Source organism: Poecile atricapillus, chromosome 14 (assembly GCF_030490865.1).
Source record: "Poecile atricapillus isolate bPoeAtr1 chromosome 14, bPoeAtr1.hap1, whole genome shotgun sequence".
NCBI classification, from domain to species: domain Eukaryota; kingdom Metazoa; phylum Chordata; class Aves; order Passeriformes; family Paridae; genus Poecile; species Poecile atricapillus.
In genome coordinates this window covers 4,295,596-4,323,496 of record NC_081262.1, presented here as the reverse complement: position 1 = coordinate 4,323,496, position 27,901 = coordinate 4,295,596, and the positions used below count along the sequence as shown (strand labels likewise).

Here is a 27,901-nt window from a genome sequence, read left to right as displayed (position 1 = left end):
TCCCAGGAACCTCTGTTAATTAAGCAAGTTACTATCAGTTACTGTATCAGTCTGCTGATGTACTCCTCCACAGAATAATGCATTCCGTGTTTCCTGGGAGAGGCTCCACCCTGATGAGACATATTCTGAATAAGAAGGCCATATAATCTTCCTAACTTCCATCCAATAGATCAAAATTATGTTATTAAAATATTCAAGAGCCTTTGCTCTCACCCTTCCCTCCCTGGCATTAAGAATAAATCGTTCTAATACCAACAGCAGCTAAAAATACCTCTATATTTTTTGCTATACTTAGAACATACCAATATACCTATCAAATTGGGCAAAAGAAGCGTCTCAGGACAGAAGATGTTCATGTTTGGGAACTGAGGGGGTCCTGCAGCCTCTGTGGATATTCTGAATATTGATTACTGAACCAGCCAACCTCCAGAGTGCTGGAGCAGAGACAGCCAGGCCTGTGCACAGGGTACAACCCCAGGAATACTTGAGTGGGATGAAATAGGCTGAATGTGCTTTTCTGCCATGAATAAACAGCAGCCCCAGCAGCACCAGATTTGTTTCCAACCTGCTCCATGAGCTCACTCCCCTTGAGCACCACCAGGGCTCCACAGGCCCAGGCTTGGACCTGTTTTTCTCTTCAGGAGAAGCCCTCCATGGGCACAGACTTCTTGTGTGCATTATCCTCCAAACAGCATTTTTCACCTCCAGGAAATAAAACTCCCTTTTTTTTTTTTTTATCTAAATGAAGATTGAGCCTCTAAAATTAATCGAATGAGAGAAATTTACTGAACACAGTGAAATGTCTAACACACAAAGCTTAAAACACTTCATGACACTGCCTAAATACTGAAAAAATCAGGCTTTGAAAGCAACTATGTGAGAAATCATCCTTTATTTCCCACTACAATACCTCAAGTAGGAGAAAACTGTGTCATGTGCTGCATTTTTTTTTTTTTTAATCAGCAGCTGCTCACAGACATCCCTGCAGGTGTTTAACTATTGAAATCTCACATTTAAAATAGTGACTTATTTGCAGCTACAGTGAATCCAGCTCAGATCGGTGCCCAGGATGAAGTACACCAATCAGCAGAACACGTTTTCCTACTTCACCCAAAACCGGTGCAGTCATTCTGCTGAGGAGCACGGGGAAATGTGGCAGAGCAGAGATCCTTCAGCTTAACAGAACAGGCAAAAAAAACCCAAACAAACAAAAAAAAGGGGAATTTTCTCCAATGCTATGCTGCCTGTTAGTTCAGCTTCCTTAACAAAACATCCTTAATTTAAAAACCAAACCAAACATTCCCAACATCTGTTGCAAGGTCCACATCAAGGTGTGGCCAGGCAGGATGATGCTGTGTTTAAAAGGTTAGAAATGGAGCAGGATTCAGAGCCCAACTGGAAGTTCTCATTCCAGGGGCAGCCAGCAGCTCCCACTGCCTCTGTCCAACCTGGAACAGCAATCCTGCCAAAACCATTTGGTAATTCCTGACTGGAGGGCTGCTCCAAACCTGCTCTCCCAGAGACTTGGTGGCTGGAGGAGCCTGGGGAGGGAACCCAGGGCCCCACCTGGGCACAGGTGGAGAATGAAGGTGGGTGGAGAATGAAGTTAAGCCAGGGAAAAAGTGTGTGTTTTCTATTTATTTTTTTTTTTCCTCCCCTACCCAGCTCTATTATAATTGTCAATAAATTAAATCAAGGTGGCTGCTGTTCCCCCTGAGGACAATTGGGAAGTGATGTCCCCCTCTGTATCTGACCCTGGTGGGTTCCAGGACAGCAGCCAGGTCCCACTGGTGACACCTCCCCTGTGCACAGAGCAGCTCTGCTGGGCTCCCAAAGCAGCAGTGTTTGAGAGCAAAGGATGAACAGAAACTGTGCCTCAGCAATAACCACAGCCACACTCCTGAGCCTCAGGCTCATCCCCCTGGAGCTGCTGCTCCTGGAGAAACTGCAGTGCTGGGAGGAGGTGACAGGACCAGCAAGGTGTGCTGGGACAGGTGTGCTGTAGGGTATTTGCTTCACCTCTTCTCTGTTTCTGCTTCAAGACACACATTTTTGGTGTCTGCTTTCAATCAGCACTTAATCCCATCAATTTCTTCTCCCTTGTGGCCATTCCAGGAACTTCTGCACCTGTGAGCCACAGTCCTTCTCACTGTGCAGTCCTGACTCTTCCACTCTGAGAAAGACTGCAATGAGACTTGACTTTCCTCAAGTATTTTTACAGTTTTCAGTTTGTGGTCTTCAGGAATTCTATGAGTTCCTTTTGGAACAAATGAAATAATGCTAACACAGGATAAATTTGCACCTGTGCACAGGGAGATTATTCTTCATGTGCCCAGAACATGCAATTGCAGAACTGGAGTCTCTATTTAACGGTGCTAACTCATCTGTGATTAGAACTTCATCCATCCCATTGCTTTCAGGGCTGGTTTCACTTTTTTAAGAGGCTGCTCCTCTCTTTTGGGCTGGGATCTGTGGAATGTGCAGTCAGCAGCTGGACACAAACCCTGCAGCAGTGCAGCAGATGTTGCACAGCTGGACCTGCTCAGCCCTGAGGGGACAGGGCAGCTGCAGCACCTTGGCAGGAGCTGCTCCTTCCATGCTCAGAAAAAAATGCACCAGGCATGCAGAATGTGTTGGACAGAAGTTAACTATTAAGAATGTGTGGGGGTCCTACAGATTCTGGGGTTTCCTATAGAGTTGAGTTGGTTTCTTCCCCAGTGAAGTTAGAAGAGCTCTCCCAGCACCTGACAGTAAAGGAAAAAGAGGAGAGAGCACAGAGATGCAATTTGCCTGGTGTCCTGGAAAGCCCTGGGAAAGGAAACCTTTAAGGAATTAGGGAGGATAAGCTACTGCCAAGTTAAAAAAAATTAATCTCTAAGTTAAAAGGTTTTGCTGAATTTTGTTGTTAAAACTGAACTGCAATCAGAAGATCTACTGCTAAGAATATCTTATAATTCTTTATTAATGTCTTTATAATTCTCTGTATTGTCTTATTCTGATGATTCCATATGATTTCTGCATATAAGAAACAAGGTAGTTTAGAGAACAGAACAAGGAACTCTCTGGAATTTCATTACTAATGCCTCCCAAGTCACCTTATATAAAAATCCTACCACAGATAGAATTTTGGCCATGCTTTCAGCATCCCCTGCTGAAGAGGCTGCAGCAGGGCTGCCCTGCAGGGAATTACAGGTTGGATTTCTGGGAATGCTCCCTGGGGAGGTATCAGTTCTGTCTGCCTAGGACACATCACCTTCACAAAACCTCGCTTTGCTCCACCAGGAGGATCACATGTTTCATTTATTCCAGGAAGAGAAGTGTCCATAGAGATGCATTCTTGCTTTGGTTTATTTGCTGTGTCCCCAATTTCCATATTAGATGAGTATTTCTCAATAAGTCACTTGTCCATTCTCATCAAAGCACCTGCCACTCACAGGAGCATTGCTTAGGGCTTTATGTATCCATTTCTGAATAACTTTCCCATTAATCTCTTCCAAAATGTACAAATGCATGCACACAGGAAAGTGTAAATTCCAGTCAAATTAAAATTGTATTTGAAACAAATAAATTTCGATGTAAAGTTTGGAAAGCCCTAAGAGCACTGTTGGTAACTGGTCAAAATTAATTTCAAGATTAATTGTATCACTCTGGTACTTTGATCCACGTGTCTGCACAAGCACAAGGAAACCAGCTCCCTTCATTTACCCATTTTTAATGCCCACATCCCCCTAGATAAACCCTCTGTGTGCAGCAGGACAGAAGCTGCAGGACCAACCCTTCAGGCTGACCACGAGCTTCAGGGAAATGCAGTTTTTTCAGTACTGATGTTAAGTGTGTTAAAGCAGGATGGAAATTCCAAACATTTTAGCCAAGAACCTCATTTTTGAGAGCCCAAGGTGCAAGAGCACTGCCAGCTGCACAGGGGGATTAAATACATGGATATTTTGCAGGTTTTCAAAAGTCAGGCTCAGGAGGCTGTTAATGAGAGCCAAGCATCAGAAAGTGCTTTCAGTGCCATGGAAGGAAAGATCTCAAAACAATACAGGGTACAGCTTCTTAGCTTTTTATTCAGTGGTAGAAAAATGGTTTTTTTTCTTTCTATTTTCACTAAAAAAAAAAAAAAAAAAATTAGAAGAATACATATTAAACATGGCACATGCAGACCCCCATATAGCTATACTTCCTTTTTTCCCCTCTATAATAAAATGAAAAGAGAACTATAATTTTGTGGTATTTTCCATTCAGTTCTGGGAGAGCTGAAATCTGAATGAAATGATATTAGTGTATAATGCAGGAAGTTGCTAAGGACTAGCTGAAGGATGATATTCAACAGGATTTTGGGGTGTTTGTCAACATCTGTAGAAGCTGCATTAAGGGCAAATGCAATAAAACCAACCCTTGAAAATAAAATCCAGCCTACAATTTCAGCAATGCTGTACTTTGGGGGTTTTTCAGCTATCTTGCCTGCCTTGATTCTTATTTGCATGATCTGAAAATCACTCCTACAGTGTGAGATGAGGAGAAGCAAGGAGTAAATCACAAAGAATAGGTCTGGCATGTAAACAAACGCTCCAAGATGACAGAGCTTGAAGAGAGAGTTAAAGAAAGAGAAAATGTAAAATAAATTTCTCCTTGGAAATGTAATTAAAAACCTTATTTTATGACTGAATTTACAAAAAAAAGGACTCACCATGCCAAAATTGACATCAGCTCCTTAAGAAAAGCTGAAGGAAAGGGCCTTTTACCTTCAGACAGGATTCTTGGTGAGCACACTGAGGCACCAGGTGCTCCAGGTGATGGGAACTGGGGCAGGAGCTGGGCTGGACAATGGCCACAAGCTCCAGAGGGAGGCTGAAGCTGATGTCAGAAGGAGCCCAGGTGTCTCCTTGGGGCTGTGGAATGTTCCTCCCTGCATGAAGACACAGCCTGGGAGGAGCCCAGGCGCAGAGGGAGCCTCAGGGTGGTCCAGGGCAGGGGTGCAGCCTGGATTCCCTGGCACCAGGCTGTGGATTCCTGCTCCTGGCCACAGGAGCCATCTGTTCTGCACACCTGAGAAAAGCTCCAGCTGCCCAGCCCTGCAAAGGGCAAACCTGCCTCAGTCCCTGCTTGCAAAGCTGGGGTCAGCTCCCCACGGGAACACCCACACAGGAATTCAGCATCCTTCCACTCTCTGCCATCAGTCTGCACCCTCGGGGAAGGGAGAGAATTCTCCACAATGTCATAATGGTATTGATTTTTGAAATGCAAGATGACAAGGAACAGCTCATCTGGTTTTTTATTACTGTGTATAAACAGTGGCAAAATAATCTCCAAATTAGAGAGGCAGATTTGATTAGACACATCAGAGTTCAAACACACACCCTGGCTAGGCAAACAGAAGGGAGTGTGCCAGCATTCTCAAAATGCCTCACAATACAGGAATGGGACCTACACAGGAAACAAAAAACTCAATGAGAAGCTAAAGTGCAATGACATCCTCATCTGGCAAAGTAATTTTGCACTCCATGCCTTACACAGTGTGAGGAGGAGCTGCACACAGGGAAAGCTGGTGTGTACATGGAGGTCGTGCCAGCCTAGGGCCAGGAACAAATCCCTTTGCAGGAAAGGATTTAAACTAAACAGGCCTGCATTGCCATGGTGTTACAACACTTATTATTTCTATAATATTTCATTCCAGAGAAATTATTGTGTAAAACAAAAGGGCTGTATGACAAGAACATACTGACATCTGCTGGCTTCTCCAAATGCATTTCTCTCAAGATTAGGATTTAATGTCCTCAGCAGGTTTTTCCCTACCTAATGGGCTGCATAACAAATTAACATTGTCTATTTCTGAATATATAAATTAAAGCACTTATTCTGTACTTGAAGATGTTAAAGTGTGTGTGACATTCTGTAGTTAAACAATTCACACAAATATACTTCTCTTCCATATTTGACTTCTAAAGGATCACAGGAAATTACTTTTGCCTAATTTGTATAAAAACAGCCAGTGATAGGGCACAAAATTTACATTCAAACAATTACTTCCCTCATTTATTTGCCAACAAAAGACCAGTATTTCCAATTCACTATCCAAAACTGTAACTGGAGCTGTCACTCAGGCCAGGCTCACAATGGCAAGTATTGTTTCACAGTAATGATCAGCCAATTAAAAGAGCAGATTTTATTTGTATTAGCACCATGCCCAAAGGAGACCCATAAAGATAACACACAAATCACCCAGCACACCTATCCAGAGTGATACCTAAACACAGCAGAGAAGATCAATTATCTCTTATCATTCACCACAATCAACACAGGCATTCTGATAACCACAGTGCAGTCCCAAAGACCGAAGAGCTTCCACACCTACAGCCTGCAGAAGTCAGAAATTCCAGCTCATTCATGCAGCTCCTAAAGCAGCTCTAACCTGGCATCCTTGTGAATAGGAATTCTGTAAATCTTCATGCACTTCTAAATTTATTATTTGAAAGGGGTGTGATAAATTCATTTAATGCTTGCTGTAGGAATCCTAGCTTAGCATTTCCTCCCTCGTGTGCGCTGTAACACAGAGTTATGGATGACAATTTAAACACAAAATAGAAGGAATTCAAAATCCTAATTCACAGTGCCAGCAACTCAGATGTGTTGCATTTACTTACCGAGGCATAAGTTTGGTATTAGAAACAATGATGCAAATCATCAAATAATAGCAGTTGCCAAGCTGTGCTGGGTGCAGATCATGAACACCTTCCTCGGTATTCCCCCATCAGCTACCAGCTGCAAGGCCAATGCCTTCTATCATTAGCTACACACATTTCAGAGTTGTGAAAAGGTAAATGAAAAGCACAAATTCACCTTTTGAATGCATTATTTGAGTAGATTTCTGTGGTATGCACTCCTGAGAGCACCACCCTGCCTCTTTCTTGCTCTTCCAGCACCGTGCCAGGCAGGACCACCCAAACTCCAGTGTCAAGCAGCAATAGCACTGTGCTACAACATTCATTTGGAATTCCCTTTCAATTTCCTCATTTGAGACAGTTTATTAAATTATTTAAACTTCTTATATATTAAACATCAGCAGAGAAAATTCTGAGGGGGGGAAAAAATAAATAAAGGAAAGTGGAATACTTTATTACCCTAAAAGTCTCCTACTCTTTAAAAGGTGATTCCAGATTTTTTAAATTCACAGATGACAAGAGCCAGCCTTCCAGCAGAGTGAGAGGAAAAATACAGGGTGATCTGTATTTATATATGTGATATATATAATACTCTGGAAATCCCCAAAGGCAGCTCTGACCAGAGGATCCCTGTTTCCCCACTCAGCACATGCTACTGCCAGAGCTGTTGCACAAATACCAGGATTGAGACATTAAAAAAATAATAATGACAATTGAAAAAAAAAGACCAGCCTTCCTCTGATCAATTCAGAGGCCTCAAAATGACCCTCAAAGGTGCAGGCTCCACCGTGAGCTGCCCTGATGTGGCCTGGCAAGACTGATGAGGGAAGAGGAGAAGCACAAATGGTACATGAGAAAAGGACATCAAAAGTGTTCCTCCTCCTCCTCCTCGTTATGATCAGCATCATTTCCCTCTGATTTATGTGATACAAGGCCTGAAGAGCTTTTGGGGCTCATTTTGGAGACCTTCAAAGAACCAGGAGATCAAACTGTGGCATTCTAAGGAGCAAAGGAAGCAGCAAATGCGTGAGGTGCCAATACAACACAGCTCAGGAGCCATTCGCTCTGGCCATGAGAAAACACTGAGGATGAGCTTCTTAAAATAATACTGAGATCTGCTGATAGGACAGCCTGCATTTAAACACAGGTACACCAATAAAGCAGCCAATTTAGCACCTAAAATTTCCCTCAGCTAATAAAGATGCATCCACTTATGCAACAGAGCTCTCCTTTATTGGCAAAGTGTGAATCTCTCAGAGCAGAGCACACATGATGACTGCAGCTGGATTTTGGCAACCAAAAGTCTGAAATCTGCAGGCAGGAAGAGTTTATCACCTTTCTCACTTACTCTCCATCTCCACCTCACTTGGGTTTATTACTTCCTTGTGAACAGCATGGTCATGTACCACAGATTAGTTCATATGAGAACTATTCCAAGGACTAAAGAAAACTTTATTCAATCTAATTTGTACCTCAATAACTCTTGAAAGATAGTCTCACCCTGAGAAAACTTCAATAAATATATTTTTGTACATAGAATTACAGTCCAATCTTTTTGCTTCTTGCACAGTCAGTGACAAAATATTTAGTGGCTTCATTGGGGAAACAATTTTTACAATTTTAAGATCTCCTATCCACTAGAAATTCTTGCATTAGAAATTTGGATTCATATTTTATTCTACTGCTTTGTAACAGTGCAAATATGGAAAGAGAAGTCTACCTCACTTCTAATATCAAGAGAAGATTCCTAATTTCCCTTTATTTTGCCCACTTGCAAAGCTGTGTGTGCAAAGCACCATATTGACTACTAAACACACTTACTAAAAATTGCACAGTTTAAGACGTGCTGATAAAGGAACACCGATATTAAGAATTGTTTTATTCACCAACACAACTCTCCCCAAAACACAACAATTACTGGAAATGGCACAGCAGCCCCCAGGCTGTCAGGCCATGCCAATCAGCCACAAGCTGAGCTGTGACACAGACCCTGACAGGGCCATCACAGCCCTGGCAGCACCACTTGAAAACAAATTTGCAACTCAAGCCCAGGTAGAAGCACTGATTGGAGCAGAGGTGCTGGCAACCATTAACTTTGATTTTTACCTCTATGTATTTACTGTGGTGTTGTATTTTCCTAAATTTGATCACTTTGATTGCTGGAGTTTTAAAATGGTTTTAGATTACTTCTTTTCATTCCAGACAGGGTTTTTTTTTAACCTGGCACTCAGAGATGGGATTGTGACCTCACTGCCCTTTACAGCTGCCCCACAGTCCTGCAGAACCCTTTACACCACAGCACCAAAACTTCTTTGTGACACACTCTGGAGTCATTACAGCACAAAACCACCTTCATCTTTAGAATACAATCAAGTATTTAGCTTCCCACACAGCCAAGTTTGTACATAATGAGATTTCAGGCGACACTTGAGTCCTTTTTAAAATCCACTCAGGTTCTGCCACACACACACACACACATTTTGAAGAAGGCAGCTCTGTGGTTGCTCTGAAGCAGCAGTTTGAGCCCATTCGAAAGCAGGAACACAACCACGAGCACTGAAACACTGGGAAGGGGAAAACCTCTGGCTAAACCACATCAAAAGGCAAACATGTAAGGAGTGTTATCATCACAAGTTGATTACAAACCCTCCTGCAGAGAAATGGCAGTTGCTGGAAACAAAACAATGTCAGTGTTTGAGGGGGCCAAACTATTTGACTGCATCATTCTGCCCACTGGAAGCAATATGTCCCAAAAAGAAGTGATTAATCAGGTGCCTCACTGGACATGGCAGCTGCCTGAGTGAGGATGAAAGATTGTATCAGCACCAAAGCTGACTGATTTGGAGGCTTTTTACAGTGGGAGGAGTAAAAGACAGCTTCAGGATGAAAGAACATGTGATTTTAGCATCAGGCTTGTGCAGAGCAGGGGGATCTGGCTGTGCCCTGTAGCCCAGAGAGCTCCGTGCACAGGTAAATCCCACCCTGCCCCACCTGGCACCTGGGCTTTAGGGCTGGTTTTGCCCAGAGTGCTATAGGATCCTTACAGCCAGCCACAGCCATGGATTCAGCACCGAAATGAAGTGACAGCAACGCTGTAAAATAGAAATAACCACACAAAAACACACATCAAAAACTCACAGGTAGTACTGGGGATGGGGAAACAATAAGAATGAATTTACCTGGTTTTAAGCTGAGGACATTCACAGGGAAGCAAGTGTGTGAAACATGCAAAATGGCCAATTTGGGTGTTTGGCAAGAGCCCAGCCCTGGCCAGGAGCAGGGCAAAGCCGACGGGTGCCCTGTGGAGGCAGCTGCAGACTAACACAGCATCACGATGGCAACCGAGAGCAGGGCACCAGGAAGGGAAGGAGCCATTTGGAGAGTGTCCTAAATTAAGGAGTGGGAAAAGGGTCTAATATCACAGAAAGATCAGGAGGATATCTAGATCCATTCATCTTCCTGCTGGGTCACTCTGTGTGGCTCAATTCAAACTGCACTCTGGGACTTCCTTAGCATTTTTATTGTTGCAGGCTCAAAATGGGTATCACCATGTGGTAGATGACATTTTAGGCAGCTTATCTTCGATGCTGGAGGAAAGGACATTTAGGTAACTACTTACAGACACAGTGCACTGCCTCTAGTGCAGACACTATTTCTTTTTTTTTTTTAATCCTGGAGCTTCACTGTAGAGTTTCATTGTAACAGGAGAGAGTATTTCATATTATTTCCTGAGACACTGATCAGAGAGAACCACCCAGCAGCACAATTTGAAACTGATGCCTCAGTGACTTTTCCCACAGAAGTAGGAAGGCTGTAAGCTCTGCTCTGTGGTCAAAAACCACGCAGGCTGTGCTGCATCCCAAGGCAAATGCTACAGAATTGTATCCATTTGAAGACAAAAAGATTATTCTGAGAGCAGTGTTTAATGCTGTATTCTATGATTTCATGCAGGCACTGTTTACAGGTTCTTTATTTACAGTCAAAATCATTTGCTCAACAAAATATCTCCATAATACTGCATAATCCTTAATTTAGGAAAGAATGCTAACCACAAAAACAGTGAATGAACAGGGCAGGCAAAGATAGCAATATTGGCTCTAACAGAGACTACCAAGCCTTTTTCCTGGATCAGTGCCATTCAACTTTGTCTAATTTCTCCTCAAACCCTAAATTACCAATCCTCTACAACATGAGGAAAAACTCAGACACCTAAGGGTCTATTGAACAAAACATATCTAAAAGATAAAAGCAGAAACTCAAGAACTGGCCATCCAGAGGAAGAGTAATGCTGATTCACCAGCCAAACCACTTTTGTGAGAGATGACTGCCATTAATCACTGAACAGACGTAGAAAAGATATGTTTTTTCAAGACAACAAGACAATTACACAATGTTTTATTTTGAAATCCAGGGCTCTGGATCTGTTTGAGGTGCACAACAGACTGTCAGTTTTGTAAGACAGCAGCATTACACATATAACTGTTTTCTATATGTGTTTCTCGTGTGTAAGCTGCAGGAAAGATGAAAAAGTTTTAAAACACCCAAAGGACAGCCAAGCCCAAGGACACCAACTGCACCTCCACTGGGCTTTCCCACCAGGGAATTAGTGTTTCCCACCTGGATTTAGTGTTTTATCTCATGTGAAGATGGGGTTGATTTCAACACAGCAGAACTTTTTTCCTTTAACAGAAGTACAGCTGTCCATCACAACCACCCTTCCTTCCACCTGTACTCTGGGGCTCTTCCACCTTCTCCACACCTGCTCTAACTGTGGGAGTATTTTAATTTGAAGTAGTGGCACTTCCCTCTTTAAACATTCTCCTAAATTTCTCCTGAATTTCCTACCTGTATTTTCACACACTCACACCTTTAAAACAATACACTTTTAGAGTTGGAAGTTTCTACATCAAGTTTGAGTTTTCCCAAATTTCTCAGGAGGGAAAAAAAAAAAAAATAAATATTTTCAGACCAGCTTCTTACTGCTCTGATCATATAATGTTTGATCACAACTAACACAGAGACTGAACTCAGAGACAATAAAAACCTCACAAAACTGAAAAAAACAGCAGCCAGGAGAGCAAGAAATTATGGGTGTCCTCATCAGGAAAACTGGTCAGCATACATTCATAGCTTATTTGATTCTAGGAAAAAATCCAGTGGAAAAGTGAATAATAAAGGCCAAAACATAAAGTTTGAATCCCAACTACCACTGCAACAGATTCAAATGAAAGAACTACAAACACACAGGAAGCTGAGAGTCATTAACTCCCCACTAAGGTCATTCCCTTAAGAGCTGGACTTGATCCTTGTGGTCCCTTCCAGCCCAGAATATTCTGTGGGTGTGATTCTGTGCAACTCCAGCTCTCACAAGCATTGCTTTCCCACTGAGGAGCCTAAAGACAGCAATTACTTGGATAGGAGTATCATTGAAATTCACTTTTTTAGCACTGTAACCTCTTCCTGCTGTATCCTAAACTTTCCTGGCCAGGGGTTGTGCACTGCAGGGCTGAAGCCAAGCGAGTTGCAAACAGAAAATCTGTGTTTTTGTAGTGTTTGAACGCTGGTCTCAGGCAGCTGCACCTGGCCCTGCAGTCAGCCCCGTGATGTTTGTCTCCAAGTGATTTAGTTTTGCACACTTGCCCTCTCAGCCTGCTGTGGCCGTGCTCACAGCTCCCCAGATGAGCACAGGCAGTTCTTGTGAGGAATCTGGGTTTGCTCACAGAGCTGTGCTGTGCTGAGCTCCCTGCTGACACACTCTGCCCATCTGTGGCACAGTGCTTCCCACCCTCATCTGAATTTTAGGGCACTGCCTGGAAGCAGGTCCTGAAGCATCTGCCAGTGTAAACTCTTTTTTTCAGCTATTAGCACAGGAACATTTTGCTGTTTGGAAACATGGGATTTTAGAGCTGCATCCAAAGTTGCAAAATGTCCAGGAGTTTTTAACTGGCTTTGACAAAACTGCCACAGAGCCTCACTCTTATGTTAGAGACACTTAACCATCTTCTGATAGATACAACCTTACAAAATATCGAACAGTTTCTTTCCCCTTGAAACCAGCCAGATCAATACCTCACAAAACATCTTGGATTTTGGAATATTCCCTAAAAACATCACTTGTAAATATTCTTCCTTCTGGACAGGATCTCTGCAAAGCACAGAATCTGGAGCACAAGAATAGAGATGTTAAATTACACCTACCTGGCAGAAAATAGGATTTCAAAGTATGAGCAGGTCACTTTTGGCCCTTGATGCTGCTTGTTGGGCAGCTGTGACCCATCCTGTGGATGTGACACCACCACCCCTTCCAGCTCCACAGAATTACACAAACTCCAGTGCTGCTGTTGCACCACTGTCAACCCCAGCATCCCACAAGGGATTTTCCAGCTCCTTTCAGTTTGCATACCATTTTTATTGCATCAACTTGAAGGACACAAATAAAATTATCTAACTGGCAATAAGTTGTCATTTCTGGCACAGCAAATGTTTAACAGAATAATAGTTATGAAGGGAAAGTGTCATAAATACTGAGAGCTTCATAAGGAGTTTTTAATCTTTACAACAGACATTCAGAGTAGGTGATACAAACACTATCTACTGATAACATCTGCAAAAATGCACAACAAAGTGAAAGAGATGGCATTATACTCCCCAGAATGAGGATCTGCATTACAAAATAATCATGGGCACTGGAAAATTCAATTATTTAAGTAAAAAAACAAAACTACTCATAAGAAAGTGAAACTAAGCAAAGAAATCAAAACAAACAGCAAGAAAAAGTTAAAAAAAAAAAAAGACTACTCATTAATGACTTGGGAAAAGATCCTCAGGACAGGAGCTTTCTGCTCTCAGGAAATGGTACAGCTCCAGTTTTGCTCAATGGAGTCCTCAGAAGTTCTGCCACAGATGTTTGTGATTTCACCCTGTCAAGAGCAGAAGCAGTCAGGATCCCTAAGAATTGTTCTGTTTGCCACTCTTGTAAGCCCTGTCTGTTTTCTTGCTTCCTGACTCTTCAGTTTTGTTCACACTCTACTTTTCCAAGGCTGCCTGAGACAAGAGGATCCCCAGCTCCCACAAGAAATGGGAAGGAGTAAAGAGCCAAGAATTAAGTAGAGGTAGTTCTGACATGCATAGAACAAACACATTTTTCAGCTACTATATATTCTCCCAGGCTGTAGTGAGATCTGTTATTCTTAATTACATAAGATTCATCTTTTTCAGACGAGTGCACCTTTCAGAAAACAATATGCAGCCATACCTCCAATGGCTGTAAATAATATTTCTTCTTGTAGCCAGCACTTAGCAGCTCTGCCCTTTGTGGTACATAATGCTTCTAGTCAGATTTAAAAATCAGGTCATGCCATTTCAAGCTACAAGGTGAAAAATTAGTGATGGTGGATTTTTTAACTCAGCCATTGGTCTCTATTTCCAAGCAGCTCAACCTCCCCCAGTGCAAGCAGGTACTGAACAGCTCTTTGGTCCTGAACAAAGCTTTCCTGTCTGCACAGAGAGAGAACAGGGGTACCATTTCCATTCCATTCCTGCTAAAAACTAGGCAGAAACCTGGTAAATCCAGCAGATATATATAGGGCTGGAAAAGAAGCAGCAGATCTCCCACAAAGCAATGAGAAAAATACTGAAGGAGACTGGCTGGCCATAGCAGAGGGGCAGCTTGCAGGGAACAGGATAAGATTCTTCAGAAAATAATAGGTAAGAGCATTAACAAGAAGAAAAAAATGAATGGATTAGACAGCAAAAGCAGGAAGAAGAGTAAGAGGAGAATGGGAATACAAAAAGTACACGAAGTATGCCATCAGAGATGACACAGGTACGAGCTGATCCTGCCTTGGGCAGGAACACAGACTGAAAGGAGCAGCTGAGTCCCGCCTGGCCCTGCTGTTCTGTGTTTAACTTCAAGGGGGCTCTGAGCAGGGAGCAAGGAGACACTTCAAACCCACCTGTGCTGGCAGCCTGGGGACATCCCACTGCCCTCCTGGGCAGCAGCAGCCCCAGGGACCGGTGTGCAGGGACCGGTGTGCAGGGACCGGTGTGCAGGGACCAGTGTGCAGGGACCGGTGTGCGGGCACCGCTGGAACCGTGCTCGGGACACCCTGTGCTGGAAATGGAGCACATCACACCCAGGAGCTCAACACACACAGGAGCTCAACACACCCAGGAGCTCAACACACCCAGGAGCTCAACACACCCAGGAGCTCAACACACCCAGGAGCTCAACACACCCAGGAGCTCAACACACCCAGGAGCTCAACACACCCAGGAGCTCAACACACCCAGGAGCTCAACACACCCAGGAGCTCATCACACCCAGGAGCTCAACACACACAGGAACACATCACACACAGGAGCACATCACACCCAGGAGCACATCACACACAGGAGCTCAACACACACAGGAGCTCAACACACACAGGAACACATCACACCCAGGAGCTCAACACACACAGGAGCACATCACACACAGGAACACATCACACCCAGGAGCTCATCACACCCAGGAACACATCACACCCAGGAGCACATCACACCCAGGAGCACATCACACCCAGGAGCTCAACACACACAGGAGCTCAACACACACAGGAGCACATCACACACAGGAGCACATCACACCCAGGAGCACATCACACCCAGGAGCTCAACACACACAGGAGCTCAACACACACAGGAGCTCAACACACCCAGGAGCTCAACACACACAGGAGCTCAACACACACAGGAGCACATCACACCCAGGAGCTCAACACACCCAGGAGCTCAACACACACAGGAGCTCAACACACCCAGGAGCACATCACACCCAGGAGCTCAACACACCCAGGAGCTCAACACACCCAGGAGCTCAACACACACAGGAACACATCACACACAGGAGCTCAACACACACAGGAGCTCAACACACACAGGAGCTCAGCACACCCAGGAGCACATCACACCCAGGAGCACATCACACACAGGAGCACATCACACCCACAGGAGCACATCATACCCAGGAGCTCAACACACCCAGGAGCTCAGCACACCCAGGAGCTCAACACACCCAGGAGCTCAACACACACAGGAGCTCAACACACACAGGAGCTCAACACACCCAGGAGCTCATCACACCCAGGAGCTCAACACACACAGGAGCTCAACACACCCAGGAGCTCATCACACCCAGGAGCTCAACACACCCAGGAGCTCAACACACACAGGAGCTCAACACACACAGGAACACATCACACACAGGAGCACATCACACCCAGGAACACATCACACACAGGAGCTCAACACACCCAGGAACACATCACACCCAGGAGCACATCACACCCAGGAGCACATCACACCCAGGAGCACATCACACCCAGGAGCACATCACACCCAGGAGCACATCACACACAGGAGCACAACACACACAGGAGCACATCACACCCAGGAGCACATCACACCCAGGAGCACATCACACCCAGGAGCTCAACACACACAGGAGCTCAACACACCCAGGAGCACATCACACACAGGAGCACATCACACACAGGAGCACATCACACACAGGAGCACAACACACCCAGGAGCACATCACACCCAGGAGCTCAACACACACAGGAACACATCACACCCAGGAGCTCAACACACACAGGAGCACATCACACACAGGAGCACATCACACACAGGAGCTCACAGTCCCACTGCCCTCCTCCACACCCACTCCTCACAGCGTTCCTGTCAGTAAAGGCTACCCTTGCATGAAAGCCAGAGCAGCATCCTCCTCACGTCAAGGACACCAAGTACTTCAATTACAAGAACTATAAAAATCATCAACACACTGTGAATTTTATTCATTACATTTGTCAGCTCTATTACTGATACTCAGATAAGTACTGATAGAAAAAATGAAATACAGTCTTGACATTAGAAATACAGATTTCATTTCAGGAAATGCCAGATCCTTTGTCTAATGTATTTACCAGCAGAATAAACTGTAAATGAGACTTGGGAAGCCAAGCCTTCATAGCCTGCATAAGTTAGCAAGTAGATCTCGACCATAATCAAAATTCCTATAGAAAAATAGCTTCCTGAATACCCAGTAATGCAAAACATTATAGTAAAAGTAAATAAAAACCAATTAAAAATACCTGCTCTAATTCACTGCTATAATCCTGATAACTGGAGCACGTGATATCAAGCACTTTCCTGAAAACTAAATGATCTATTGACATACATATAGAAGATTGACACGGCCCCACTACTCTTCCCAAGATATAACTTCTCAAGCAGGTATGGCTATTTGATTTCTAAAACTTAATTATTTGATTATGAGGGCTAGCTCTGCTCTAGACTGCGATTCATCCACCTTCATCAATCTCTACCACAGAGTGACAAAACCTCGCTTCTACTTTTACAGCCCATGCACACAACTGTTTTCACACTTCCGAATGACAAATGAAACACACGGTATCTTTCTTCTCTGAAGTATCCTCGAGTCTAGAGAAATGAAACAAGGTACTTGACATTCTTGGGACACCAGCAGCAGCGTCTGCTGTGTTTTATGCTCCACCTCGCCTTAAATAAGCCGAATTTTATTTCAAGTGTAAAAACCAGTCAACACTAAACTTACTTCAGAATGTAACATACTAGACCACATTTGCAATTCACAAAGTAGATAAACAAAAGCTGCAGATTTGGACAAGCTCTTTCACACTTCGCTGATGTGAATCACTCCAGTCAAACTTCAGACCACATTCGTTCCACCATCTGCGCGAACCATGTTAAGTTTGGCAGCTCAGTGTCCAACAGCCACATCACAAATCGTGTGCCACTGTCACATCGCGAAGCCATCTCCCGGTGCAAAGCCCTGCCCTGCTGAGGAGCGGCACCCGAAAGGAGCTGCCTGGGCATTTGAAACACGGCGACGGTGGCACTACACCTGCGCCGAACAGGTATTAAGGCAACACTGATACTTTTTTTTTTTTTTTTCCTGACAGAGGCACGCAGGAGAAAACGATCTGGTGAATCGCAAATAAAATCAGCAAATACCGAGGACTTACAGGCAGGTAGTTTCCCGGCAGTTAAATATCTGCGCTCTTTTAAGGAGGGACTCGGCAGAGCCCATGTTCCTCGCCGTTCCGTGCCTTTGGGAGCCGGTTCCCGTGGCGAGGCTCTCCCCGCAGCCCCTGCCCGCGGGCATCCCTCGGCTCCAGCCCCGCAGCTCCCCGAGAGCCCGCCCGGCTCCCTCCCCTCCCTCCTCCCGGGAACTTGGCGGCCGCAGCCCCCGCGCCCCTGCCGGGCTGCTCGGCGCCCCGGGCCCCGCTGTCCCCCGCGGCCACAACTCACCATAAAGAGGCGAGCGGAGGCGAAGGCTCGCGGCGCTTCTCCCGTGCAGGGCGGGCGGCCCCGGCAGGCAAGTGGCAGCGGGACGCGGCTCCCGCCGCCGCCGCAGCCCCTTCCCGCGGGCAGCGCCGCCGCCCTCGCTCACCGCCGCATGCCGCGCCCCCCGCCGCCGCCCGGCTCCCCCCGGGCCCGCCGCGCTCCGCCACCGGGGCCCCCGCCCGGCCCGACCGCGACCTCGGCGGCCGGCGGCGAGACCCCGGGGGCGGCCGGCTGGGGGAGAGCAGGGGGCGAGAGGCGGCTCCGCTCCGCTCCGCTCCGCCCGGCGGGAGCCCCGCACCGGCCGGACACGGAGCTTCCCGGGGCGGAGGCGCTGCCGCTCGCCCGCCGGCGCGGAAAGTGGCTCGGCGGCGGCGGCGGGCGGAGGTGACCTTCAAACCCGGCGGGGCGGGCTGGGGCGGGGAGGGCGAGAGCGGCGGGGGAGCCCCAGCGCCGGGGGAGGCGGCGGGGGCGGGATGCGGTGCGGCGGGACGGCGGAGAGGGACCGGGGGGAGAGAGGGGCCGGGGGGAGAGAGAGAGAGAGAGAGAGAGAGAGAGAGGGGCTCCCCGGCTCCGGAGGCGCGGCCCCGCCCGGCACTGGCGGCCGCGCGGCGGCGCCCGGGAACCCGCGGGGCCCGCCCGTACCGGGGATGGCACCGGGGGGATGGCACCGGGGGGATGGGTCCGGGGATGGCTCCGGGGGGATGGCTCCGGGGGGATGGCACCGGGGGGATGGCTCCGGGGGGATGGCTCCGGGGGGATGGCACCGGAGGGATGGCACCGGAGGGATGGCTCCGGGGGGATGGCACCGGGGGGATGGCTCCAGGGGGATGGCTCCAGGGGGATGGCTCCGGGGATGACACCGGAGGGATGGCTCTGGGGATGGCACCGGAGGGATGGCTCCGGAGGGATGGCTCCGCAGCCGGGCGTTCCGCCGGCCCGGAACATTCCCGGGGCACCGGAGGCGCGCTCGCAAGTTCGCATCCCCGGGGCTCGTCCCGGAGAGCCGCGCTCTCCCCCAGCCCGAGCGGGCAGCGCTGCTGCAGGAGGCGAACACACACCAAAGCGGCACTGGGGAAATTGCTGATTAAAACGGTGCCCTTGGCGATCCCCAGCCATCTCTGCCCGCTTCCTTCCCCTTCCTCTTGCCCAAAGGAAACCTAATGCTCACCTACGGAGAAGAGCATCGCAGCATTCCGAAAGGCATGAATTACTGTTTAGTGAGGCTGACAGCAGCTATTGACGAGAAAGTTTGGGGAAAAAAAATAAACATCAGGACCTGCCAGAACACTGCCTTGTCCTTCTCAACACATTAGGTATAAGCCTGTAGTGGTCGAACGTTTTTGTGCTGCTCAACCTTCAGCTACAATAAATTAATGCCACTGAGACTTACTCCAACATGTAACCGGTATCAATTACAGATGTGCAGTGTGAGGATCAGACAGATGTGCTGCCTCCTGTGGGGTAGGAGTAAGGAGTTGTTTTAAGCATTGAGATGGAACTGCAAAGCAGTTAACAAAATCAGGTGATAACGAGGAGGAAAGCTTTAAATCATAGGCCTGTGGTCCCTTAAAAAAACTTTATATAAATAATCTCCCTATAAACTTTTTCATCTGTGCAGAAAATAAATACAGCCGAGTCTTTGTCAGTTGAACTGCAGCTCCCACATCGATCATGTACAGAAGTACCTCAAAAGCACATATCTGTATCCCTCTGCCTCCCCTGACAGATTTGGGGCTTGGCCTATTTCTGCTGCTATTTTAAGGCCCGGGGTGTGATCCTGGATCCCCGAAATACGCTCGGGAGGGTTCCTTTACCCAGCCACACCAGCTTATGAAGCTGAATCACTTCAGACACCGACTTCAGAATTTATCATTCCTCATCAAACATGATGCAGCGTTTAATGGCTGGAAAATTTTACTCCACCTCGTTAAAATTTGTCAGATTACTGAGAGTTACAAAGTTACTCAAAGATTCATTTTCAGGATCAAAACTTAAATTATCTAGTTATCCCAACAGATTCTCTCAAAAGCTATGTCCCACTCTGAAGGCTGATCCCTGTGAAGTTCATATAAAGACCCTTGGATGGATTTTAAATCCATCCCATGGGTTTCTTTCATTTTTCTTTTCAGCCTTCTAATTCACTCCAAAATCAACACAGAGAAGGCAAGGAGAGGTTTGTCTCCAACAAATATAAATTGGAGGTCGAAACATTGCACTGAAGTTTTCTAGATCACTAAAAGGTTATTTTACAGTTGGTAATTGATTACTGTGTGGTTCAAGATACTTAAAACCACATTTACTAATCCCTCTATGAGAAACTGATACTGGTAGAAGGTTAGCAAGTAGAAATGCAACACAAGGCTGGCAGCATTTCATCAGCTCTTCCTTAATTTGTATATTTAGGCCCTCTAATAAGAAAATAATTTTCAACATTTTGATTAAATATGACTGACTGCATTGATAAGTTTGCCATATGGCCCAACACCTCCTACTTTGTCAGCAGTTTTTAAAGACTGAACTAATAAAAATTAAAAAATAACTGAAAAAGAGACGCCCATATCAAAAATGCCCACCCTTTGATGATATATGCTGATGTGGTATGAGGCAGACTTGGTGGAATTGTTGCCATTGGGTTGTTCAGGCTAAATCCTGGCTCACACAGAGGTGACCACTGAGTGACTCAGAGGAGTCACACTCTCCTGCCCATACACTCAATGACCATGAAGCCCCAGGGTTATAAAACACAGCAGGAAAGGAAAGGCATCCAGTGCCTTCCTCCCACATGAATCAGCACAGAATTCTTTTCTCCAAATATATGACATTCAGGGCAGTACCAATGCAAAGATTTTTAGGTATCTCAGGCTCTTTCCAATCCTGACCTGTAGTCTTTCTTTATCCATTCACTCTCTGGACAAAGCTCAGTCTCCAGAATGAAGAATTTAGAATTATTTAAATCTGCTAAAATAATAAGCAACTGAAGCTCACACAAATAAGCTAAACCACAATCCTTCATGAAAGAACAAAAATCTCATGAACTAGGCTTAATAAATAGTTTTCTTTGGGCTCCTGAGCATTCCTGTTGAGTAGTGAATACTCACTGGAGTGTTGAGCACTACTCACAGGATTAAAACTGAATCTGGTGCAGGTGTTGGTTCCTTTGATCTGTTCTTGATTAGAGAATCAGGTGTGTGTTAAGTGACTGGATGAGAGCTTGTCTTTTGGAGTCTCAACACCTACACACTCTCCTTTTGTACAAACCCTGTCAAAAAGGTTCCCTTGGCTTGTTTTTCACATCTGTCTTCCCTTTGTTCCCCTCACATGAAAGAACCCTGAACTGCAAGTCAGATCTTTCTTAAAAGAGCTCCTTCATTCTCCAAACTTTGCTGTTGGTATGATACAGAGGCTCCCAGCTGGGGTTAGAGTTCTGCTGGAAGAAATAACTTTGGATGGGGAGAAAGGAGAGCGGAATTTTGAGCAGAGAGAGAAGCCAGCAGAGGCAGCATCAGCCTCACGTGGCACAGCAGAGACCAGCACCCAAATATTGTTTTCTGTTCCAGAGCTCCAGGCATTGTGAGATTTCCTTTCCTAAACACAACAACTCCAAATGTTCCTCCCTGTGCATCTCTTCCACAGGAGCCACCTTGAGAAAGGTATCTTGTTATTTGTTACCTTTGGAATAAAGCATTTAAAGCATTTGATAAAAAATTAATCTTGGCGATTCCACCCCAAAGTTAAGTTTGTGTAAAGCCACAATTCTCAGTCATTTCTGTTGGAAATACTTAAAAAGAAAATGCACAAACTGAAGTATAATTGTCCAGCCATGCACTTAAAAAGTTGATTCAGAAGGAGACATTTTCCAATTTAATGTAAATTATCCATGGCAAGAGAAAAAAATAAAGGGCGAGTAGCAAATGGCTCCATTGAAACACAATGTTTTGAACACATTCCCAGTCAGGGATTAATTCTTAAAATATTTTTAAAAATATATTTTCTGAGTAAAAGCCTATTTCATGTTTTCTTAAATTTGGAAACCTTTTCTCCTTTGTAGTAAAATATTTTCTGTGTTTATTTCCAAATTTGGGAACTGGTATCAGGTTGTTCTAACCGAAAGATCTCAAGAACACAGATCTGTGGTATGTGGGAAAAGAATTGGAGGTGAAAGAGGATTTATTGGAGAAAATAATTGTTCAGGACAGCAGACTAAGTTCATGCTGTAGATGCTGTATCAAAAGAAAAAAAAATCAAGAACAAAGGGGTAAAAAATTTATTTAAAATCTTCAAAAAGAAAGCTTCAGTGTATTTGTAAGGAAGATATAAATAGTACATATATATTTAATGCTTTAAAATTTCACATTGTATTTGCAGCAGAGAACATCTCCAACACGTCCTCATCCACTGTGATTTATTCCTTCTGGGGGAGGCTGCTCAGGCCATTACCAGTGGGAAGGGAACACAGAAACCATTTGCAGTAAAATTTGTGAGCTTCAGGGGAAGTTTTGTGGCGGATGTGTCACAAATTTCAGTGCCACAAACACTTCATGAATCCTCTTCAGAAAGGTTCTGCACTGGTACAAGCTTGGTGATGGCCCATGGACAGCCCTTTGGACACTGCCAGGAAGTGTAGCCTTAAATGATCTGGGGAAAGATGCTCTCTGAAACTGAAATTTGTGACAAAAAGGACACAAACATAAGGAAATGGACAAATCACCTTCAACACACAAAAAACATGAAAAAAATATGTACCAGTGTGTACATGTACTGTGCTGCTGGTGTGGGGTTTAGTGTAACTTCACATTTCCTAAATCCTTTTCAATTCTTGGCAATTTGTAGTGTCTTGAAGTCAGTTTTATGGAGGGTGTGTTGTGTGGAGCAGGTAAGGACTGTGGCATTGTGGGGGGGAGTTAGATTAATGAATCTGCTTAGATTGAATTTGTCATTTGCTTGGGCTTTGTGTATCAAATACTGACATCTGAATATTTTAATACTTTCATCTCCATGACAGAACAAAGAGGTGCTACCTTTTTGTTCATATAGTTCTACTCCAGAGAAAAATTCTGGAATATTTGGCCCATCCTTTTAAGTTATTATTACATTTAGGTTTCAGATTTCAGTCATACATAATAAAATGAACTACATTGTCACAGAGATATAACATTACTTAATTAGAAATTCATAGCTATTTAGTAGAATCTTTGAGTAGAAAGATAATACTTCTATTTTTAATGCCCTCATAGCAATATCTTCATGTGCTTGTATCTACATATCTATAAATTTGAGAGTTTCCCACTTGTTTGCCTGTGATAAAATGTTAATCCCTTTCCTTTCTCCAGGGAGTTGTAATTTTCCTCTCCCCTGACTTTGACTTATAGCACATGTACAATTTCTCTCAAAGAAACATCTTGAAGAAGCAACTTCATGCCCAGCTCCCCAGCATCTCCTGATTTTCATCCATCTGCTTTATCTCCAGGTTATTTTGGGAGTGCCTTGGGATTGAAGGCCGTTCAGACAGGGCTGATGGCTCATTTCTTTCTCTGTGGTGGAAAGGTCAGGCTGCTGCAGGTGCCCTTTCAGCTGGAAAGCTGCAGGTCTGTGTGCTGCCTTTTTGCTGTCCCGTGTGGAGGGATTGCTCCACAGATTCCTCATGATCAGGTTCTGTGCTTCCCTTGCTGTTTTCACTTCCATTTATATTTAGGCAGAGCTCTGGAAGTGTTGAAGGAATTGTTGGAAGCAATGGCATCGGTTGTTCCTCCTTTGTGGTTGGGACAGTTGCTACTGAAATAACCAGGGCAGGACAATTTTAATCTCCAGCTGCTCCTGAGGATGGCAGCAGCCCCTTCCCCTTTCTCTTCAGCTCTGCACTGTTTCCTTCCCTGTGCAGGGAGGACAAGGATCCTGGGTTTCCTTGTAAAATCCAGATCCCTGAGCTGTGAGCTCAGAGGCTCCTGAGGAATTCCACCACGCAGGGACCAGGCAGCTCTTGGGAGCAGCGGTGCCTTTGAGAGGAAAGTAAATATTGCAGATGCTGCACGAGGGGCTTTGCAGCTCTTGCCATAAATCTGGGAACCTTGAGGGACCAGAGGGAGCAGTCATCTGCTCTGATGATTCCTGCAGGAGCTGGAGAGTCCAGTTAAGCAATTTCAGAAGACGTTCAGGGTCAATTTGGTCCTGTGAAACATCTTTAATTCTTCCATTGCCACAGCAGGATTCACAGCAACTGAAGAATTGACAACTTTTATGGTTTCTCCAAGTGCAACTTTTTTTGATCGTGCCACAATTAATAAAACATTTCATGGATAATCATTGTCCAGGTTTGGGAGTACTTTTTCCATACCTGCAGACTTTGCAGTTTGCTCTTTCTAGAGCTGTCTGGTCGCACTGGCACCTGTGACACCCTCAGAATGTTAACATTTAAATGCTAACATCTGCACCACAACCTCAGACTTTTCACCCTAAACTTGGGGAACTCATTGACTGACATCTGCATTTACATTATACAAAATTTAAAATTCCTTTTTGCAGTGTTAATTGAAATACTGGAAGACAGAATATGGGCAAACCTTTTGTGAAGACTACTTGATTCTCAATCCCCTGGAATGAGTCTCTAGCAAGTCTTTGTAGTTCATTAGCTGCTGGGTTTTGGAATTATCATCTGCCCCTCAGCCTAATAGCATTTGGAATTAGAGCTGAAGATCCCAGATCCTGGAGCATGGACTAACATAATTGAGAACCACTTGCCTCATATCACCCATGAGTCTATGTTTGCAGCAGAGGAAGGATTTAAAACAGTGTCATCAACAAGCAACAAGCCACTGGTTAACAGAGAGAACGAAAAATAAATTCCCTGAAAATAATGAAATATTTTCCAAACCTTTTATTTGTGAATCCATATTGCTTTAGATAAAGAATCAAGCTGACAAGTGGCCCATTTTAAATAAGAGAGAGAAAAAAGCCTGCAGAGGTGTATTCACTCACTTTTAAGGGCAGAAACTCCCAGAAAATCCAAGAGCTGCAAAAATCAGATCTGCCAAAATCTCTGACTTTTGGAGTTAAGCTACGGTTACAGAAATAGGTAATTTATTTCTAGTATTTTTATCACTAATGTATTCACATCTCTGCTCTCATATGTGGAATATATATTAGATTCATAAAAATGAATTGAAATTTACTATTTCCTGGATTATCTTATTCCAGTTAAACCCTTGATTCATAAGGCAATTGCTGAAGATAAATAGAACTTCATGAATTGTTCATAAACTGCACAAATTCACAAGTTAGAGATGAAAAATGTAAGCCACACAACCCTTCATCTGTAGGCCACAAATTCCAGTCCAGGTTTGAGATCAGCAGCGCCCAAGATCCATTTTCATCTTATCACCTGAAGGCTTTCTGGTAGCATTTGTGAACTCAGTTTGTTCCCTCAGCTCCATCTTTACAGAATAAGTGGCCACATAAATAATTCACTGGAACTTGTCAGAAACAAGAAGTTGTGAAATGTAAAGTCCCCTCCATCCATCCAGCTGTATAAGCAGCACACAGGAGCTAATTTTCTAACCTTTCACTAAGCTTTGCATGGAACTAGACACAGAGGAGTTCTTGCACATTTTTAATAAACTAAAGCTCCTCAAATATCAATTCTTTCTAATAATAGGCTCCCTAGAAATACCACTTTTGAGGTTTTTCTGTTCTTTATTGCAGAATTATTAGGAAAACCTTCTCACAGGGACCTTTGGCTGTGCAACTCTTACAAAAAAATAAAGCTTCTCTTTAGCTGAAAAACTTTGATGTTGTGTTTTGCAAGGGGAGTATGTCTTAGCTGAAAGAAAGCACACAGGGGGCAGGGGGAACATGGGGTTCTCATGGGGGTTTTTATATTGTGGGTTCAATTAATGGGATTTTTAATGTCGTTTGGAGCCTCAAACATTTTTTTTTTTAATTTGCATGAGAGAGAAAACATGAGGACCGTCCCCACCTTTGTCTTGGCAGCACTCTGGCCATGACTCCTAGGAGAACATGGAATAACAGAATCATGGAATGGTTTGGGTTGGAAGGGACCTTAAAATCATCCCATGGGCAGGGGCACCTTCCATAGTCCAGGTTGCTCAGAGCCCCATCCAGCCTGGCCTTGGAGCACTGGAAAAACCTCAGGGAGCCACTTGATCTGCAGCACTTTGGGTCCAATGACGCTGAGCCCACGGCGTGCTGGACCCAGCTCCTCTGCAGAGGTGGCTGACACAGAGGGATGCTGAAGGCCACAAATGCTTCACTGGAGTCTGTACTAAAGGTACAGAACTAGAGTTTTAAATAAAACAGATTTTTACAAGGTTTTATGGCAATTTAAATAGTTTTCCCTTGGGCAATCTTAGAAGAACTTACCTAAGGAAGTGACTGAAAGTAGGCATTTATTATTTGCATCTTGTGCCCTCACACTGAGACCTTAATCAAACAGATGTAGGATTTGTACTTGTGGACCAGCTTGCACCTGCACAGAAAAACCACTGCACAGAAGAGTCCTGTGCCCTCCTGCATTCACTGCATTAATTAATGGGTTTGGAAATTATAAATTACAACAGACTTTCTTTTCTAGTACAGTGAAAATTTAGCCTCCAGGTAGCCACTGGTAACCCCCAGGCTGTCCAGATGCAGACAAGGGTGGAAGTAACCTGAGAATCACCACTGTGCCAAAGGTTTTAATTAAAAAAAACCCAAACAAACAACAAAGAGCACTCCTTAAGACACCTGTGCCTACAAAAGGAGTCTGCACACCAACATGCAACAGCAGGAAAAGTCATCCAGCCCTGGCTATTCCAGCTGAAGCTGCCTTGCTGAAAGCACCACATTTTAGTAAGAATGGTGCTGAAATAATGAACCAAAAGTGACAACAGTCATCCTGCAACAACATCACTCCCTTCAGTGCTTTGAGACATGCAAAAGGTCTTCTGACATGGATTTACAGCCAGCCAATGACTACAGGAAATATCCCATCAATACACAGATCAAGCTGATGCTTAAGATGACTTTCCAAACCACCTTTGCCTATTGCCTTTATGCAAATAAAGGCCACATGTTAATTGCTTTAAATATTGTAAGGGATTAAGCAATTACAGGGTTTTATAGAATAGAGTCAATAAAAAAATACTCTCTTTTCAAGTCTACTACATGAACTTAATTATGAGATAAAGCGTTAATGATCCTGTAGTAATTTTACACATGAACAAGGCAGATGTACAGGCTGGCCAGGCCTGTGATAACAGCAATTTCAGTGGGAGTTCAACTGGGCACCTGCTGCTGCAGAAAACTCTTCAGGTTACAAGTCATTCCTTGAGGAAATGAGTTTTTCAAGTTGGCATAGCAGTAAGAGCTTCCAAAGGGCTTGATCCTGTTCAGAATGAGAGGCAGGACCCTAAACCACTTCAGAATTCTACAGGTTTTACACAAAAACTCACTTGATTAATCTCTAGCAGACTCTGGAAGGTTGTGACTAACTGTGAGGGGCCACTGCTAATTTTGGTTATTAACCTCATTTGATAGAAAGATAATCTGTTTCTCCATTAACGTTAATCCCTTTAAAATATTTCTCCTGCTTCTCCCATTAATCCATGCCCTTTATTTGATTGCAGGGGGACTAATTGCAGATTAAGATAATGGTTTGGACAAGTATGTCTGGCAAAAAAAATCCAAAAAACCAAAAAAAAAAACCCAAAAAACCCCACTTATTTTTAAAGATAAGGTTTTCTTGAGAGAGGAGCATTTCAAAACTTTTATTTTTTATAGGTCTGGAAGGGTGTGGGCTATGACACCTGAGTAGGGTTTCCTGGGTAAAAGCCTCCAGAAGCATATAAAACTAGGGTTTGTGGTGTATTCTTACACCAAAC

General features: G+C 44.6%; 2 protein-coding genes across 4 annotated transcripts in view; one reads left to right on the top strand and one right to left on the bottom strand.

Annotated features, from left to right (window-relative positions):
• The window catches only part of RBFOX1 (RNA binding fox-1 homolog 1), a 788,876-nt gene extending 770,474 nt beyond the window's left edge, over positions 1–18,402 (bottom strand). For 2 of the 3 annotated variants that reach the window (XM_058849301.1, XM_058849302.1), the window contains exon 1: positions 17,994–18,401. In XM_058849301.1, coding sequence (XP_058705284.1) covers positions 17,994–17,996 — 3 coding nt within the window. In that variant the 5' untranslated portion in view covers positions 17,997–18,401. Of the gene's footprint in view, positions 1–17,993 lie in introns of all 3 variants that reach the window. The other variant, XM_058849299.1, reaches the window with a different exon arrangement.
• Positions 17,998–25,781, top strand: LOC131584332 (vasodilator-stimulated phosphoprotein-like). Its single transcript, XM_058849312.1, has 3 exons — positions 17,998–18,413; positions 23,497–23,614; positions 24,549–25,781. Exons 1-3 carry the CDS (start codon positions 18,142–18,144, stop codon positions 24,552–24,554), a joined length of 396 nt encoding a protein of 131 aa, XP_058705295.1. The 5' UTR covers positions 17,998–18,141; the 3' UTR covers positions 24,555–25,781.
• Positions 25,782–27,901: the final 2,120 nt, after the last annotated feature.

Excerpts from the sequence above, each read along its gene's own strand:
- LOC131584332 (XM_058849312.1), top strand. The coding sequence starts at position 18,142 with ATGCCGCGCCCCCCGCCGCCGCCCGGCTCCCCCCGGGCCCGCCGCGCT. Across the intron at positions 18,414-23,496 it reads GGCGGCGGCGGCGGGCGGAG|GTTATTTTGGGAGTGCCTTG; the intron begins GTGACCTTCAAA and ends CTTTATCTCCAG.